We start from the raw sequence: 13,942 nt of genomic DNA, 5'->3' as shown, positions 1-13,942 counted from the left end.
ATGGATTGGGGGGGAAAGAGGGGAGGAGGGTAGATTGATCACAGGCTGATGGGGCTGTGTGCAGGGCCTGGTGATGCATTCTCAGGACCCCTGGCCTTTCTCTGCTCTCTGGCCCTGAGGAGAACCAAACGCACATTAGACACACAATCAGAAAACACGTTTGCAAGGTCAGTGTGTGCGTACGGAGTGGCTCGCTAAGCTGTTCACATTGCATTTTGTCACATTACAACCACAAAATTCAGTGTATTTCACTGGGAGTCGATACGATAGACCGACACAAAGTAGCGCATGCTTTTCTTACATATAAAAACCCTGAAGTTTAGCATGCATTTGGATTCAGCTCCTCTGACTCAACGTTATGAAGAGACACCTGTTGTTGCAATTGCAACTGCGAGTCTTTGCACATCCAAAACTAAATCTTTGACCCATTTTTCTTAAAAAAAACAAAAAACAAAACAACCCCCCCCCCAAAAAAAACAAACAAACAAAAAACTCAGGCTCTGTCAGGTTGGTTGGAGGTGAACAGCAACGACTTAGCAAATTCTCAGTCAGTAGGACTGGACTTTAACTGTCTCATTCATGAACAAGCTTTTGCCTAAACCATTCCTTTGCAGCTCAGGCTGCACATTTCGGCTTGTAGTCCTGCTGGAAGATGAACCTTCACTCCAGTCTTGACTCTTTTACAGTCTCTAACATATTTTCTTGCAGGAGCTGCAGTTTTAGCCCTGCTTTCCATCCTTCACGGCTATCTTGCCTTTCTAATCTAAAGGCCAGATCTGTGGAATGGATGGTTAAAGGTTGCAGATTTTCCCATTTCAGCATTGGATCTATGCTGCTCCTCCATGGGCCTCTCGGTATGAGGCTGATTACTATTCTTCTGTATTTTGCAGTTTATGTGGACAGTCATACCTTGGTGGGTTTGCAGTTGTGACAAACTCTTTTCATTTTCAGACTATTGATTAAATAGTGACTCTTTGAGATGTTCAAAGCTTGGAATGTTGTTTATACAACCTAACTCATCCACAACTTTTTTCCTGACCTGTCTGTTGCATTTCTTGTTTTTTTCTGATGGTGTTTGTTCACTAATGTTCTCTAATAAACAACAACAAAAAAGAAATTTCCAACACACTTCTCATGGTTTCCTCTGGAAAAAAAAAAAGAATCTATTGCTAAGCTTCCATTTCCTAATAAAATATATTGAACTTTGTTGTTGCAATCAAACAGAATGTGAAAAAGCACAGTGATAAAATACTCTTGCAAAGCACTTTAACAGCGAGTTGTTTTTCTTTTTTTTTGATATCATCCCTCAAGTGTCAAAGAGAAATCAGCAGATGTTTGACAAAATCTCCTTAAATTCACATCCTTACACAGCAGACATACACTCAGATCCTCTGTACCAGCTACATCCATCAAGGCACACAAAAAATTTGCATGCCAAGCAACCCTCGATGTCCCCTTGTGATAATCGGAACATGCCCCCAAGAAGACCGTATGCAAGATTTGCGTCTCTATCTGTCAGTCATGCACATTTATTGTCATCATTCGGCAGTCCTTCGAGGCAGACAGAGAGAGATAGGGAGGAAAGAAGAGAGCAGGAGGGAAGGATAATGATCCAGGAACTCCTCTGCCTCTCCCTCTCCTTCTGCTGTCATGCAAACAGGCATCAGCCTTCGAAAGAGAGGGAGCAAGAGGGGACTCACCTGTTTCAGAGGCCTGTGGTCCATCAAGGGGCTTCACAGGAGCAGCAAAACAACAGCAACCATTAGCACCGCTGTTAGTCTGTGTATGTGTGTTAGTGGGTGGGTGGTATGAGTGCATGACATGGTGCCCTTGCGTGAGATGAGTTTGAGAATGTGGCCGGAGGCTCGCGGCTCACCTGTGGCGGCAGCGGAGCAGGAACCTCAGGATCTTGCGAGCAGCCTGGTTCTGTTTTTTAGTGAGGATGCTGCTGCAAACAAAAGACAAGCGGCAGATGCTTTAGTGACATCTCTTGTGCAACCCCAGCGACGTCACCCCCGCGTGTGCACATGGAGCACCTGAGGGAGTGCTTGTAGGAGCGGTAGTATTGCTGGATGAGGACTGCTGCCCTACGACTCTGCTGGAACTTCCTCTGTTCGTGGAAACTCCGGAAACGACTCTGGATCAGGATGGCTGCCAAAGTCATCCTCTTATAAAGTGCATACTGTAAGGGAAGACAGACATGAAGCGTGATGTTAGCAAAGAAGTGTTTTCTGAATTTTTTTATTTTTTTTGTATATTTTGTTTCTTACTTTTCTACATGGCCTTCCTCAAATAACTTTACCCCTTGGACCTTTCCACATTTTTTATGCTACAACCACAAATTTAACATGTTGTCTTTGGATTTTGTGCAATCTTGCGAAATGAAAGAAAGTGATCTTACACATGTTTTTTTTTTCATGTTTAACTTATAAATATCTGATAAGTGTGGCTTGCATTTATTTTAGCTCCCTTTAATCTGATACCCCTAAATCAGTTTCCTAAGTCAGTCCTCAGGGGTCTGTGTCCTGAATGTCCTGATGTTAAAATATCATGTAACCAGAACTATTTGCTTTGTGAATCAGACACTGATTTGAAGCAGAAGCAAACGATTGTTTCTCAGTCCTTTCTGAGAGTTTTTACATCTGTATTTGGTGCACAGAATGGCAGTGAGGGAACATTCATTTCCAGTCAAGACATTCAGAGTATTTTCTTTAACACACACAGAGACCTTGAAGCTATATTTACACATTCAGTGTAACACAATCTACTTTCCAACAACAAAAAAAGTCTCTATTAAAATCAACAATCTTACCTGCTTGTATCTCTTGTAGCAGCGTTGAATCACTGCTGCAATCTCTTTGTGTTGTTCCTGAATGGGACCCTGAGAAGAATGTTAGAAATAATTTAACCTAACATTGCAAATGTAACAAAATCACTGATTGACAATAGTGCAAGGGAGCGTCACAGAGCGAGATATGCATCAGCCGCATCGTCTGCAGGAGCGGAGGTCATAACTTGCCTTGTGTTTTCTGAGGGAGTGCAGAGCACGCCTGATGGTTTCGTACAGCTCTTGCTGCTCTGACTCAGTCATGGCTAGACAGGAGGAGTTTGTTTTCAACTTCTCCTCCTTCATAGCTGCACAGAGGAAGGAGCTCCAGTCAAAGGGAGACGAGGGCTCTTGGTTTGCATGAGGAGTCAGCTGCTCCTCCAGCCCTGAGAGTGAATTTGGTTTGGGGCTTGTAGCCTGGGGCTTAGATTTTAGAAACCTGCACGGAAAACACAAAAACAAAACCAAGATACCAAGCTGAATGCTGTGACAGTGATTTATGTACTTTAAAAAAATTGTAAATTACTATAGCAACTTATTCTTGCATTTCCACTTCACAAGAAAACATTTGCTGGATTATTTAAAGAATCGTGGTAATATCAAGAGACTTTGACTCACCTTTCCACCTCATCAAGGTAACCAGACAGTGACTTTACATCACTGCTGATGCCAACCTTTGCAGAATCTGTTTCAGTGACTGTGGTCTGCTTAAGCCTTCCAGCTGAAGCATCCATGATGTGATCAGCAAGCATCGTGATGTCCACCTATAACAAGTGAAGGAAGTTTTAAAGTTAACTTTTCCTGTCTTCTCTTTATGATTTTTTTAAAAAAATGTATTCCTTACACCAAAACATTCTCTGAGTAGAGCAAAATAAAACCGCTCACTATACCTGAAAGTCATCTGAGTGATCCTGGTAGGTCAGCAGCTCAGTCTCCTCTCCCCTGTCGGACAGCACTCTCTGCCGCAGATGGATGGCCAGCCGTTCTTTTCCTTGAATTCTCCGGACCAGACTGTTTTGCCCGAGAGACCGTCTCAGGCTCCACACGTTGCCCCCCTCAGACCTCCTTATCCTGGCCTGCAGGTGAGAGAACGGGGCACCGGGGAACCGAGGCCGGTCCGGGGTGGAGCTGGAAAGAGGTGCTCTCTGGTAGCTGAGCTCAGTTTTTTGGGACTTGGGTAAGACGGACTGGAGAGGATTAGGCCTCGGGGAAGAGTCGAGGAGGGAGCTGATGGTGTTGGCGCCGGGGGCCGAGTTGGCGAGCTGCTGTTGGCTCGCGGGGTTAGATTTGAGACGCTTGGCTGGGGGGGGACCTCCTTCTTCCACGTTGGCTCCTGGTTGGGGCGTTTGACCAGTTTGGCTCCAGCTCTGGTTTAATGGTTGGCTCTCTGTTCTGTTTCTTCTCACCTCTGCACAGGTGAAAAAAAAAAAAAAAAAGTTAAAAATGACAACAAACCTTACAACGTACCACAAATTCCTACCAAAAACCACATCCTGCTCAGTGACAAAAATGAGCAGAGTTCGACTAAGCCAAAAAGTGTTCAAGAATAATAATAATAATAATAAAAAAATAGATACTAACTCACGACGTGAGGAGCTCTCACTTCTTAGCAAACCAAAATGAATGTTCACGGAGAAACTTCTCGTGTTAGATAGCAGTGTCACTATAATTTGGCATAATTTGTGAAGTGGTGCTTGCTTGTGTTTTAACACATAATCACAGTGTCTCTCAAAACTATTTACACTCTCTTAGATATTTATATTTAACATCTTTAACATCTCAAAGCGGTTTTTACCTGTTGTAGTCACATTCTTCAATGTATTTTACTGGAAGTTAATGAGATAGACTCATGCAACAAAGTGCATAAGTATAGAAATTAAGGAAAATGATCCATAATTTTTACTTTTTTTTATTTATTTTATTTTTTTTTTTACAAATAAAGTCCTCTAATCTGCTACCCCAAAATAAAATCCAGTGCTGCCAACTGCCTCCAGAAGACACTTAATTAGCACAGCTGCGTGCGTGTGATTCGATCTCAGGATGAATCCAGCTGTTCTGTGAAGGCCTTTGGGGTTTGTTAAAGAACATTAGTGAACAAACAGCATAATGAAAAGGTTGTCCTGTTTGAATTTTGCTGCGAGCTATTTCGGGAACACAGCAAACATGAGGATGAGGGCCTTTGTGTCAGATGAGGCAAACACTGAACGCTGCGCTTTCATCTGAAATGCTGTTTACAGGAAAACCGCCTCAGATTACTGCGAACACAGGACTGCAACAGTAAAATATGGCATCGGTGTCACACGGTGGCATGTTTTTCCTCTGGAGGGAAGCTGGTTATAGATGGATGGAGCAAAATATTGTAAAATCTTAGAGGGGAGGGTTCACCTTTCAGAAGGACAACAGAAGGATAATAGTGAACACATATTTACGGCTCACATTTCAAATCTCTATTATCAAAAACTTTGAAAACATTGTGTGAAATACCATCACATTGTGATGAAGCTCTCACACGATAAAAACTAAAGACGTTCAAGGAGTATAATGTTATAAGGCACTGACTTTATCCTTTATTTTTATTTTAAAAAACGCATTGGCAGTATTATTAGACTTCTACAAATTAAGTGATGGGTGGTGTTAACATTGCAAAAAGAACATAATTAATGTTTTTATCCTTCTTTTAAGCTTAGTGCCATTTAGTCTCACCAGTAAACATTAAGTATATCTAAAGCTGGGATAAAAGCTCAGACAGAGCTTTTCTAAGTTAAGAAAATCAGTCAGCCAGTGCAGCATAAAACACAAGATAGAAAATGACACTTAGTGAGCTTGAAACAGGCTGCTGGATGGATTTTTATGACTTTTGCACAATTACTGACCACATGTGTGCAGACTACTCCCTTAATACCAGTCAAAATCCTTATAAAAACGTTTCTAGTTAGTTTCCTTCATCAATTAAAACCTCAATCCTGAACAAAACATATTATGCTACTGAAAAAAACAAACAAAACAAACAAACACAAGATGCTTGTGTTTGTGTTTGTGTTTGCTCCAGCACCAACCCAACCTGGGGTTGGGTTGGTGCTGGAGCTGTTGTTGATTCCTCTGTTCTGCGATCCTCCTTTCCACTTCTCCATCCAACTGTCCGCAGGCTGGCCCTTCGTTTGAGGACTCTGCTGCAGTTGCTCCAAGAGCTCGGCCAATCGAGTGTGACCACGGGACCGGGCGATATTCAGCGGCAGGCGACCCAGAGAGTCAGGAATGGCAAGAGCTCTTGGGTCCCACTGGTACAGAACCAGTGCCGCCTCAGTGTGGCCCAAAGCACACGCCCACATCTACAGAAGATAGAATAACATAAACCTCATACACACAGGGGAAAAAAAAGTGAAAAAAAAAGAAGAAGAAGAATGTAACAGTATTGATCACTCACTAGTGGCGTGCAGGAGAAGTGGTCGACGTTAAGAGGATCCACTTCCAGTTCCAGGTCAATGCTGTCGGCATGCTTTGTGCTGTGAAGCGAAGCAGCAAATGAGAAATCACTTCACCTCCACAGCGGAGGGTCACGTCCGAGCGTTACTCACCGCCAGCGGATGAGTGTCTGGATGAGCCCCGCGTAACCCTGAGCTGCGGCCAGATGCAGTAGCGTCATTCCTCTGGAGTTCTTGCTGTGGACGAGCTGGTTTGAAGAAGTCCAACAGGGCTGGGACATCATCTTCTCACACACCACCACCACACGACCCTCAAATGTGCTCTGATCAGGGGAGCTCTGAGGGTTGAGAAGGAAAAAAGGCAAATGAGATAAAATGTTGGGAAATCTTTTATCCAAATGTCCAGCTGCCAATACCACTCTCTGGTTTTATTTGGGTTCTGTCCTGCTTTTTTTATTTTTTTTTTTGAAGTCATGAAATAACAACAATATCCTGGGTTAGAGAAGTAGCAGTCTGGAATTATGAGATTAAAATAGCATATTTTGCTTTATGCAAAATATGCTTTTCTTTTGTATAATTTTTGTGATGTCAAAATAGTAAAAAAAACAAAAAAAAAAAACATGTTTTGGTGAGTTAGTTTAAGGACAAAACATGTGGAGAACCTCACACCTCACTTTTTGTTGCATTCAATGAATAGAGGGACAAAAATCCAGTTTTTCATTATTGGACTAGTCGATCACTGATCTTTGGGAGAGGATTAGAACCGTAGGAAGAAATAAAAAGAAAGTTTGAGTTTAATCTCAGATTTCTTTTCCCCTTGTGGATCTAATCTTCTTCTCTACTGATCAGAGTCAACTGAGGAAAGATTGGTTGAGTTAACTCTCTGTCTGGTTGACTACTGTATCTCCTGACTCCTCTCCTCCTTTTTTGCAGCACATTTACAGGGAAAATAAATACATCTATATGAATGCACTTTATTTTTAGATCAATAAATGAACTGAAAAATGTGACGAAGATAACTCATAGAAGTGTCATTTTATCAAAAGTTTATTTCATATGATTCATTAAAGGTTTAGGATATTAAATTCTGTCTGTGCTTGTAAGTTTGACGAGAATAACACGTTGCAGGACGAAACTTCATCTTTATGAAACACTGTTTTAAAATGAACTTTGATTGATTTTCTTAACTTTGATGTTTTTTTCCCTTCTTCTTCTTTCATGTTAGACACTTTTATGTAGTTGTACAGGAAACATTTCCACAAAATGGACTCTATGTCTTACTTGAGACCGCTGATCATTGGCTCCTCCCCCCTCTACTCCTCCACCCTTGGTTGCCATGGCTTCTGAGCCAGGGTTCTGATTGGTTATTTCAGCCATCCTTTGCTCCATTTGCTCCAAACGCTCCAGAATGGACATCCTGAATTGGGTGTCTGTGGAAATGCAGGTCAGAGGTTTAAATCGGTTTGTCTTATTTAGGTAAGTGGGCAGAGTGCATTACCCAGTCCTTCTAAAAAAAAAAGACAACAAAAAAAAACCTGTGTGATCCCATCTTCTGCTCTCTCTCTCTTAGTTTTCTGTTTTGGTTACTACTATTTCATGCTTATTTTATTTATGCTCCTCAAAGCACAGGATCAACAGGGAGGGTGGAGACTAAAGAGCTTCCATCTCTCTGACATCTTGGTGAGAGCAGTTTACTCCTAATAGAGAGTAAAAAAAAAAAAGACATCCCAGTATAGTAGCTGTCATACACAATAATGCTCTGTTGTTCTCTCATGAACACATCAAACAAAAACAGATTCACACAGACTGTTTCACAATAACAGAGTATAATTCAACCATCCAGCAGCTCTCTGCATCCAGGGGGGAAAAAAAGCATTGAAACCATTGTTTTATATGCAGATATTTAAATAGTTTTGATTTGAGTTTAGAGTAGAATATGAGGTCTACTGTTTTTTTTTTTCTTCTTTTTGGATCACCAGAGAAGCTCCACAGCTCCAATGCTGTCAAAATAAATTTACTAGTACTTCGATAATGGCTCTTTAGCATCACAAAAAGGCTAAATACAACTACCTTGCAAAAACCTCAGAGTTTTTAGAGAACATTAGTGAACATACAACATCATAGAGTCAAGGATAAAGTTATGGAGAAGTTAGGGTTATGAAACAATACCTTGACTTTTGACCACATCACTGTCCATTGTTATTTAGCAAAAAATAAATAAAAATAAAAAAATCCAAAAATATGAAATGCATGCAGTCGTACAGGTAAAAAAGCCTCCTGAGTTCTGTGTTGTCATGGGCCTTTACAGGAGCAAGAGTCTCCTTCTATTGTGGTTGGAGGGATCAGTGGAGCTGTCCCCTCCTCTTGGTGCTGAAATCGCACAGGTCAGCCAACAAGAATAGACGAGCAACATGGTTTACTTCAGTCAAACAATTTTCTGTCTTACTGCAAAACATAGCCAGTCACGAGTTAAATTGCGAAAAAAAAACCAGAAGAAAAAAAAGAAAGAAAAAAACGAATTAACCGACCCAGCCGCCTTCATGTCTATCAACTGCACCATGGCAGATAAGTGCGATCCTAACGCAGCAGCTGTAAACAATACACACCTGAACGTCAGTAGAACAGCGCGATGAGAAGATACCATCAGAGTCTTTGTGTCTGCTGCTGTTTTTGGTTTCTGTTCCCGCTTCTGCTAAACCTCCATCAGTCTGAGGTGAACGACTCACACACCCTCGCTTCTCCAGCCGTAAAAAAAAAAAAAAAACACACAAATAAAAAAAAAAAAAAAGCGGAATGCAGGGAGGGACGGACGGAAGGAAGGAAGGAGGGAGGGAGGGAAAGAGAGACAGAGAATCGTCTCTCCACGTTGTGTGTGTGAGGGGGAGCAGCGCTTCAAATCCGCCCGCCACTGTTCGAGCTGCGGGAGGATCGCTCGTCATCGACACAACAGACTGCACAGACCTGGGCATTAGCGCGCTGGCTGCGCCGTGTCCAGACACGTGCTTAATAGCAGATCGCAGTTTTATCCCAACCCCCCCACTCCTGGAGTGAGTATTTGCCCTCATGTGTGAAGCCAAAACAGAGAATATGTGCAGAAACAAGACAGGTCGCGTCTCGATGTCCTCACTCACGGACAAAGACGCAGCACATGTACATTTATCGGCTCCCATTTACAAGCTCTGCCCGCAGTTGTTACTGTCAAACGGAGCGCCGTGTGTGCCGTCATGTCCTTGTCCTTTATTACAGCCAACAGTCAGCATGCTGTGACTAAAAAGCCGCATTGCCGCATTGCGCAACGCAGAGACGGGGGCGAAAGCGGAGTCAGGACATGGATCGCCGATGGGACCCATGTGTTTCCAGGCTGCAACTGCATTGGGAGATATATTTACACAGAGAGGCTGACCCTGGAGCCGTGAAGACATCTGCAATACGTGCCACCAAAAGATTAGTGAAAGAACGTGTCATTGTCCTTTAGCTTCGCTTAAATCCGCGGTGAATGCCATAAAACTCACAACAGGTTACACAACCAGAGGTGAATGTAAAAAAAGTGGCTCTGGTGTATGCTCACACCGTAAAAATATGCACCAAACCACTGTATTGTCCCATCTTCGATCTATCGATTGGATCAATCAATCAACCAACCAATTCAAATCAGTTTGCCAATTTATGATCAATTTGCATGCAGAGAGAATGCAACAATAGGAGCAGCTTCAAGACCAGACATATAATGACATAATGCTTCTCAAAATATTTTTAGAACAAGTCATTTATAACAACACTGAAAATAAGGAGCAAAGCAGCAAATGAATTAAATAAAACCCACAACCAATTGCATTTAGAGGTTACCTAATTACTCAAGGTCCACCAGTGTGTAATTTAATCTCTGTATAAAACCAGCTGTTCAGTGAAAACAGAGATTTTTTCCACTTGGGTCCCAAACAGCCTCACTATAGTTTCAAGCCTGATAAAGGTCAGGCATAGAGTTATGGAAAGCCTTAGTGGGAATATGTTTTCATTTTCCCAAGCCTCACTGAGAGAACAGATAATCCATCATCCAAAAATGAAAAGATTATGGCACATGTGTGAACCCACCAAAACAAGGTCTTCCACCTAAACTGACAGGTTGGGCAAGGGCAGCACAACTCAAAGAAGCAGCCAGGAGGCATATTTCTGGAGGAGCTCCAAAGGTCAACGGTGCAGGTGGCTTTGAAAAAAAAAAGCTGTATGATATCCTGTTTGGAGTTTGTCAAAACCTATTAAGGCAAATATGTGAAAAAAGTTGCTCTGGTCAGATTAGGTCAAAATTCAACTTTTTGGTCAACAAGAAAAAACAGAACATGAAAAAGTATCTTAGTAGCTGGAAAAGACTTGAGACTGGGTGGAATACAAAGTGCACAACACTTCTCAGTCTTATATAATTAAAGACCATGTCTGAAATCATCTATTACCTTCCACATGAAAATTCAGACTTGTATTCTGCAATGTGTTGCTCTACCACACAAAATCATAATAAAACACAAGTTTTTAGTTGTAATGTAGCAAAATATAAGAAAGTTAAGGAGGTGTGAAACATCTAGTGAAGCAAATAAATAAATAATTATAAATTAAGATAAAATAAAATAAGCTTCTTCTAATGATCCAGCAAATCAATACCTATCTTGATCATATGGGTCAATTCGCGCCTGTGAAATCAGATCTTTTAGTTGTTTTTAGGGGTTTGCATCAAAAAAGTACATGTGAAAACAACACAAAAACAACAAACATATTACATTTCTCGGTAACACTTTATTTGAAGGGGGGTGAATAAGACTGTCATGACACTTTCATAAACATGACATAACACCTGTCATGAACATGAATAAGCCTTCATGAATATTTATGACTGTTGTCATAAAGCGTCATTCGGTAAATTATGACACTTTTAATACAAAGTTGAGATTATTCAAAATGTCTGTTATGACAACTTGACATGAACCAAGAAATCATTACTGTTTAAACTTTACCTTTAATAACATAAAGTTATTATGATTTTTAAAGTGCAATCAGTAATACTTTTATAACAAATTTATATCAGTAATGATTTATTGGTTAATGTCAAGTTGTCATAACAAAGGCATTTTGAATAATGTCAACTTTGTATTAAAAGTGTCATAATTTACCGAATGACGCTTTATGACAACAGTCATGAATATTCATGAAGGCTTATTCATGTTCATGACAGGTGTTTATGACAGTGTCATGTCAGTCTTATTCACCTTCAATTAAAGTGTTATCCATTTCTCATAGTTAAAGAGAAACACACTGACAAATGCTGAATTATTGTTCATTTCAGGAGTGGGTCAGTCTGCAACACAAAGCATTTGGGTGCTCCGGGCACCCAAGTAGCTAGTGACGGCCCTGGTTATAGCGTTTCTAAAGCACATCTACTTCCTGGGCTTCCCCCATCTGAGTCACTGCTGCTTCTTATGTTCTCTGGAAATGTCATATTTAAGTATTGCATGCATGTACAGTATATAGGAAATATAATAAAACACAGCCAAAGCAGTTAAAAACATGTTTTGTTTTAATTTTCTTTACCGAGTGACATGAAAGGAAACATTAATACATGTACCCACATCTTCTTCCATACGTCCACTCTCAGACAGCCCTCCATCCAGTTTCATAATGCTAACTTCAACCGCAATAGAAAACAAGTCTAAGCTTATAGTCTAAGGTTTTTCAGGCAGAGAAAAAGGCTGCAGCATAATGTGAGTAAAACACAGAACTTCTCATAGGTCAGCACTGACCATGCCTCAGAAACTCTACAGAAATCATCAACGTCTACATTTAATAATTGTTCAAACGAGGCAACTTTATTTGATTTATATGTAATTACATGTTCAGTATGATTCTTTTTCTTGTGTCAAATTAGGACCAAAAGTACTTCTGTTTTTCATTCAGCACAGTTAAAACCTTTTCTGAATCTATGCAAATGACTTCCAGATATCACAACTGGGGCACACACAGAACCAGCGGCCACACTGCATTGAGGGGGTAGCATTTATCTCCTCAGAGTCTAGATTTTTCATGACCTTATCTATGTAAAGGACAAAGGGATTGTGAAACAGGGCCAGCAGAAACGGAATCTTTTTTTTTTTCTGAAGAAATGGAAACAAACATCAGTCCCTTCAAGCATTCCCAGAGCGTCCACAAAGCTGTGGTTGGGAGAGGGGCTGACGTACGGCGTCTCAGCATGGTGCTCCAGCTGCAATATGGTAGATAAGACGACCCTGCAGTGGATAGTAAGGGGAGTTGAAAGGGCCCCTAGCCTCTGTCCAAGATCTGCTTCAGAGCTGCTGCAGGAACAAGGCTCTGAGAGACTTCTCATGCCCTTTCCCTGAACTGCTGCCATCGGGCAAACTGCAACATCAAAAGCAGAAACACCCGACTGCTACACAGCTTTCTGCCTCAAGCTCTTAAAAGACCGAACTGCTGTTATTATCTTTCAGTTTATAGTGAAGCACTTAACTCATGCTCAAGCTATACTTTCATATGTTTTTCTTTTATCCATTTAATCACTGTGTTGAGAAATAATTTGTACAATCGCATGCAACTTTTCTCAATTCAAAAATGTGCCTGACACATTCAGGCAAAAGTCGAGGTGTGTGTGACTGAAAGGCTCTTTCCTCTTGAATGTGAACAGACAGGTTTATCTTTTCAGTAAACAAATATTTTCTCTCACCATCCAGGGACAGCCAGTCGTGCTGAGAAGATGGCAGTGCTGGTAGGTCGCGCGCCTTATATTCAAACACCACAGAAGAAGAGATGACCTCACCACCCATGGCCACCTGCAGCATCACCAGTCCTGTGTCATGAGCTGGAAAAAAAAAAAAGACAGATATCAGGAGAGTTATTTTTGGTTAACACTGAATAAACTCCACACAATATAGCTAAACGCAAAATGATTAATTCAAACCTAATGTTGCCCTAATGTGGATTATACAAACCACACAGCGAGGTAGAGGGGATTATTTACTATATTTTCCTATGTCTTGCTGAAAGAATAATCTAAACTGACCTTTATTTATCCAGCAAACACAGAGCCAACTCCTTCCTGTATCTTCCTTACCATCTTATTCGTCTACCTCATCACTTTTAGCCTATTTTTTTTTATTTTTGTATGTCTTTTTGCTCTGAAAAGCATTCTGTAAACACAAGAATATGTGGAATATTTGGTGTTTGATACATTTTCTTCTGACGTTAATTTATTCTGGTGTGCTACCTGGGCAGTAGCAGCGCAGGACCCCGGGCTGGATGAGGGCAGCTGGGACACTGATGTGGTCAAAGAGGCAGCTGTATTCACTGCTGGACTCCAACCAGGGACCAGTGATCAACACCTTTACTCCCCCCTGTGGAGCAAAAAAACCCCCCCAAAAAACAACCATTTTCTGACAGGAGCTCAAAATCTTTACAATGAAACTAGGAGGCACAAAAAGCTCTAATAATGAGAAAAGGATGTGGTACCACAACAACAGCATCAAAACAGAAAACTTGTTTTCAGTCTGCAAATACATCAGCAAATAGCAAGGTAAGCCTGAAATGGGATAATTTAATGACCAATCATTTACATTTAAGAGTTGGATCATAACTAACCTCAAACAAAACCTGTAAGGGTTAGAGCGGTAGAGGTGAACACCCTGTCTTGGTAGGTTTG

At 41.1% G+C, this 13,942-nt stretch overlaps 2 protein-coding genes across 3 annotated transcripts; both read right to left on the bottom strand.

Annotated features, from left to right (window-relative positions):
• Nucleotides 1-1,277: 1,277 nt before the first annotated feature.
• Nucleotides 1,278-2,617, bottom strand: LOC148159634 (calmodulin-binding transcription activator 1-like). The gene is made up of 3 exons (XM_088005501.1): nt 2,037-2,617; nt 1,877-1,948; nt 1,278-1,731 (listed from the first exon to the last, which is right to left on the bottom strand). Exons 1-3 carry the CDS (start codon nt 2,162-2,164, stop codon nt 1,539-1,541), a joined length of 393 nt encoding a protein of 130 aa, XP_087861627.1. The 5' UTR covers nt 2,165-2,617; the 3' UTR covers nt 1,278-1,538.
• A 1,093-nt stretch (nt 2,618-3,710) lies between these two features.
• Nucleotides 3,711-7,069, bottom strand: LOC106904073 (uncharacterized). 2 transcript variants are annotated; one of them, XM_088005500.1, is made up of 3 exons: nt 6,252-7,069; nt 5,889-6,156; nt 3,711-4,235 (listed from the first exon to the last, which is right to left on the bottom strand). In XM_088005500.1, exons 2-3 carry the CDS (start codon nt 6,154-6,156, stop codon nt 3,712-3,714), a joined length of 792 nt encoding a protein of 263 aa, XP_087861626.1. In that variant the 5' UTR covers nt 6,252-7,069; the 3' UTR covers nt 3,711. The 2 variants fall into 2 exon arrangements, with proteins under 2 accessions (XP_087861626.1, XP_087861625.1); XM_088005499.1 differs by having other exon boundaries at nt 5,889-7,069.
• Nucleotides 7,070-13,942: the final 6,873 nt, after the last annotated feature.

The sequence above is a fragment of the Poecilia mexicana genome, unplaced genomic scaffold (genome assembly GCF_051168715.1).
Source record: "Poecilia mexicana isolate PSO_F unplaced genomic scaffold, ASM5116871v1 scaffold_5, whole genome shotgun sequence".
Classification (NCBI taxonomy): Eukaryota; Metazoa; Chordata; class Actinopteri; order Cyprinodontiformes; family Poeciliidae; genus Poecilia; species Poecilia mexicana.
Note: the sequence above shows the minus strand (reverse complement) of the source record. Positions and strands in the feature narration are given on the sequence as shown.